Source organism: Penaeus japonicus, unplaced genomic scaffold (assembly GCF_977035675.1).
Source record: "Penaeus japonicus unplaced genomic scaffold, GWHDUDI00000001_assembly GWHDUDI00000031, whole genome shotgun sequence".
Classification (NCBI taxonomy): domain Eukaryota; kingdom Metazoa; phylum Arthropoda; class Malacostraca; order Decapoda; family Penaeidae; genus Penaeus; species Penaeus japonicus.
The window spans coordinates 8531133-8536132 of record NW_028234433.1 but is presented as its reverse complement, the minus strand read 5'-3'; the positions used below and the strand labels follow the sequence as shown (position 1 = coordinate 8536132).

At 49.7% G+C, this 5000-nt stretch overlaps 1 protein-coding gene across 4 annotated transcripts in view; it reads left to right on the top strand.

Annotated features, from left to right (window-relative positions):
* LOC122246066 (uncharacterized) overlaps nt 1–5000 on the top strand; it is a 122509-nt gene that overhangs the window by 8283 nt on the left and 109226 nt on the right. For all 4 annotated transcript variants that reach the window (XM_086555632.1, XM_086555633.1, XM_086555631.1 and 1 more), the window contains exons 6-7: nt 2504–2752; nt 3572–3775. In XM_086555632.1, coding sequence (XP_086411758.1) covers nt 2504–2752; nt 3572–3775 — 453 coding nt within the window. The remainder of the gene's footprint in view (nt 1–2503; nt 2753–3571; nt 3776–5000) is intronic.

Here is a 5000-nt window from a genome sequence, read left to right as displayed (position 1 = left end):
ATTATTATTATTACTATAATTATTATTTTAATTATCATTATTATCCTTCTTATAATTATTGTTATTATCATTATTATAATACTCATCATCATTATGATTCTTATTATTATTGTTATTATGATTGTTATCATTATTATTAATACTTTCATTATTGTTATTATTATTATCATTATTATTATTATTGTTGTTGTTGTTGTTATTGTTATTATTATTACTATTATTACTATTATTATTGTTATTATTGTAATTAACTTCATCATTATTATTATTATTATTTACATTATTATTACCTTATTATCATCATTGTTATTTTTATTATCATTATCATTATCATTTATATTATTATTATTATTATCATTATCATTATCATCATCTTTGTTATTATTATTTTATCACATGTAAAGAACGAAAGAAAAGAAAAGAAAAGGGGAAAGAAGAAGAAGAAAAAAAAGACAAAGAAAACAAGGTCTCTGGACTTAGCAGCTGATATTCCGTGTCTTCGGATCTGTAAATATTTGAAAAACGGAATCAGGTTAAGATCTTACAAGTGCAAGATTCCGGAGGGGCCACGGTGGGGTTAGGGGGTGGGGGGAAGGAGAGGGAAGGGGAAGGGGGAGGGGAAGGGGAAGGGAAAGGGAAGGGGGAGGGGAGGAGAGGGGAAGGGAAGAGAAGGGAAGGGAAGGGGAAGGGGAAGGGAAAGGGAAGGGGGAGGGGAGGAGAGGGGAAGGGAAGAGAAGGGAAGGGAAGAGAAGGGAGGGGAGGGGAGGGGAGGGGAGGGGAGGGGAAGGGAGGGGAGGGATTGAGAGGAGGGAGGAGGGGGCAAGTGCAGTTAGGATGGGATGTCACTGGGAACTTTGGGTACGAGAGGGGGGGGTGGAGATGGGGGAGGGAGAAGGAAGAGGAGAAGGGGGAATTGGAGGTGGATGAGGGGGAGGGTATGGAGGAGGGGAAGAGGGAGAGGGATAGAGAGTGCGAGAGGAAAGATGAAAGGAATAAAGGAAGAAAGGGAGAAAGGAAGGAAGGAAAGAAGAAAGCAAAAAGAGAGAAGGATAGAGAAAAACAAGAAAGAAAGGCGGGAAAACAATAGGAATGAGAGATAGTCGATAGACTGTTAGACAGATAGATATTTAATAATAGAGATGTTGATAGCATAATGGTAATGGTAACAATGGTGATGATGATGATTATAATGATAATTATAAGGAGAATGATGATTGGAATGCTCATGGTGATGGTGATGATGCTAATGTCGATAAAAAGTAATAAATTGCATATACAGGACGGTTATGCATGCAGGCATACATACATACATACATACATACACAAATCCATCCAGATTAGTGGATAACCACTCACATATCAACACACACAGTCGACGCAACGCACAAACACAACCAAACACACACGCGGACTTCTCTAACCGGATTGCAACATGATCCAGAGCGACTTCGGTCAAGCTCCGTGTGTCACTGAGACCAGGCGGAGCGTGTTCCTCTGACGAAATGGGAGGGGAGGGGGAGAGGGGGGAGGGGGAGGGGAGAGGGAGAGGGGGAGATGGGGGAGGGTAGGGGAAGGGGAAATGGAGGGGCGTGGGAGAAAGAGAAGAAGGAGAAGGAGAAAGAGAAGGAGAAGGAGAGGGAGAGGGAGAGGTGTGTATGTGGGTGTGTGTTTACATATATATCCGCACACACCCATACACCGAATCCCAATATCACGTTACCAAAACAAAAGGTAAACAAAAGGCAATCACAGAGTAATATCAACAAGAAGAGAAGAGTGAGAGAGAAAAAGCGAATCTCGCGGAACAAAGAGATGGGGGGACACTGGCCAAAGTCATGTAACTCTTAGATGAGATTCTCCCTCTTCTCTCCTAATCTCTCTTTTCTCTTCTCTCCTTATCATGTTCATACCTGATGCCTTTTGGGACGTCGCGTCCCTTCTTTTATCATTGTTAGTGTTAGGATTTTGTTTTTCATTTCAGTTAGTATTGTTGACGTTATTACGTTTGTTATCATTGTCATCATTATTGTCGTCACCATCCACATCATCCTTGTTATCGCCATCCAAATCACCACCATCCTTATCACCATCCTCATCATCCCCATCCTCATCACCATCCTCATCATCATCATCATCACCACCATCCTCATCCTCCTTCTCCTTCTCCTCCTCCTCCTCCTCCTCCTCCTCCTCCTCCTCCTCCTCCTCCTCCTCCTCCTCCTCCTCCTCCTCCTTCTCCTTCCTCCTCCTCCTTCTCCTTCCTCCTCCTCCTTCTCCTTCCTCCTCCTCCTTCTCCTTCCTCCTCCTCCTTCTCCTTCCTCCTCCTCCTTCTCCTTCCTCCTCCTCCTCCTCCTTCCTCCTCCTCCTCCTCCTCCTTCCTCCTCCTCCTCCTCCTCCTCCTTCCTCATCATCACCTCATGATCACCTTTCACGCCAAAGCCAGCCAGCAGCACGACCCCCGAGCTAACACCCCTCTCCCCTCCCGCTCCTCCTCCTGCCGCAGGTGCCCCGTGCCCGTGTCCGCGCTGAGCCGGGTCCTGGCGCGCGTGATGGTTGCCGCGGGCGACGACAACGGCAGCGGCGTTGGCGGCGGCGACAACGACGACGATGATGACGACGACGACGACGACGACGACCGCCGCCCTCCTACGCAGGCGTCGCAGCCTCGCCTCATCAACCGCCTCGGCGAGATCCTCATCCTGTGCTACAACGACATCTTCCAGAACACCGACGACGACGGGGATGATCTCAGGTGAGTAAGGGGGGAGAGGGGGTGGGGGGTCATGGGAGTCGGGTGGGGGGTGGGGGGTATGGGAGTCGGGTGGGGTGGGGGGGATGATGATCTGATGGTAGGCTGTGCTATTTTGTCGTTATGTTTGTTTGTTTTTTTATCGTGATTCTATCACTTTCTCTCTCTGTGTTTGTATGTCTGTATCTCTGTGTCACCCTCTCTCTTTCCCTTTCTCTTTCTCTTTCTCTATCTCTCTCTTTTTCTCTCTCTCTCTCTCTCTCTCTCTCTCTCTCTCTCTCTCTCTCTCTCTCTCTCCCCCTCCCTCTCCCTCTCTCCCTCCCTCCCTCCCTCCCTCCCTCCCTCCATTCATTCATTCATTCATCCATCCATTCATCCATCTATCCATCCATCCCTCCCTCCCTCCCTCCCTCCCTCCCTCCATCCATCCATCCATTCCTCTCTCCCTCCATCTATTCATCCTTCCCTCTTTTCATCCTTCCTTTCATTCTTCCATTCCACCCCCTCTCCATCCCCGATCCCGCGGTATCCCTGCCGTCTCTCTCCTCCTCCTCTTCCTCCTCTTCCAGTTCCTCGCCGTCACCTTCCTCCAGATCTTCCTCTTATTGTACGTGGCGCTCCTCTTCTTCCTATCCTCACTTCTTCCTCCAATCCCTCCCTCACACCCTCCTCTTCCTCTTGCAATTCCTCCCTCTCGCCCTCTTTTTCCTCTTGCAATCCCTCCTTCTTACCCCTTCAGTCCCTCCCTTACCTCTTCCCCTCCCCCTCTCCCCCTCTCCCCCTCTCCCCAGTCTACTGACCCCGCCCCTCCTCCTCCCGCAGCGACAGCGTGAGCAGCCCGAGCAGCGTGGGAGAATGCCTGGGCGACGGCGACGAGGACGACGAAGGCGACACCACCACCACGGACACGGACGACTTCCGCTCGCCGCCCGTGTCCCCGCAGAAGACAGCGCGTCCCAGGGGCACCGCGACCTCCGGGGTACGTCCTCCGCCCCTCAGCCTCCACCAACCGCCCATGTCGCCAAGGTGAGTACGCGGAGAGATATGTATATATATATTTTTTTATATCTATAGATATAAATGGAGGAAGGCTCTTCCCTTTTTTAAACATCATCATCGTCTAAGTCTTGGTCGTCGTTGTGGTTCGTTTTCATCTCGTTTTCTTTCCCTTCCCTCAAGAGCTCACATCTGTCTTCTTTTTTTTTTCTTCGCCCACCTCTTTCCTCCAATTCTCCTTTATCTTCTCCTCCTCCTCCTCCTCCTCCTCTCCCTCTGAGTTCGCTACATCAAGTACTACGTCTGTCCTCCCCGATGACGCAAAGTGGTTTTGGCAAGGAGGTTGTTGGAAAGGAACGCAAGGCCACGATTAGGGACACTGCACCCCCACCCCCCTCCCTACACCCCCATGCCCTTCCCCTCCTCCCCGCATCTCCCCAGCCCTCCTCTTCCCCTCTCCCTACACCCCCATCCCCTTCCCCTCTTCCCCGCATCTCCTCAGCACTCCTCTTCCCCCTTCCCCTTCCTTCCCCTTCTCTGACTCCTCACCCCTCTTCCTCCCTCTCCTCTTCCCCTCCCCACCCTCTCCCCTTCGCCCACCCAGCCAGATGTTGTCATGTTGGCAAGGTGTCAGGGCAGGTTGTCAAGGGGTGGTGAAAGAAAGAGAGGCCATGCGATTGCACCCCCCGCCCCTTCTCTCTCTCTCTCTCTCTCTCTCTCTCTCTCTCTCTCTCTCTCTCTCTCTCTCTCTCTCTCTCTCTCTCTCTCTCTCTCTCTCTCTCTCTCTCTCTCTCTCTCTCCCCCAGCTTTTCTTCGTTTTCCCACATTCTTCCTCGTGTTTTCTATCTTGCTTTCTTCTATCTTCATTCCTCTTTCACCCTTTCAATCTCCTTATTCTCACCTCCCAATCCCCCACACTCTTCTCTTTCCTCCTCCTCCTCCCCCTCCATCTTCCCCTGACCCTCTCTTTTTTCCTTATCTCCCCCCTCCCCTCCGTCTCGCCCGTGCACTGTGTGACACCTGTCTGGTATTATAATACTGAAGCCACGTGACTGCAGCGCTCCGGGTGTTCCCTGGTTAGACTCAGTGACCTCCTGTGACCTTTTCTTTAGTTTTTTTGTTGTTGTCCTTCTTTTACCCTCTTCGTTATTTATGTGTCTGACTTGGCTGTCTGTCCGGAGCCTTCCTTTTTGTATTTTTTCTCTTGTCTTGAACTTTTTTGTTTCTCTCTGTCTCTCTCTCTCTCTCTCTCTCT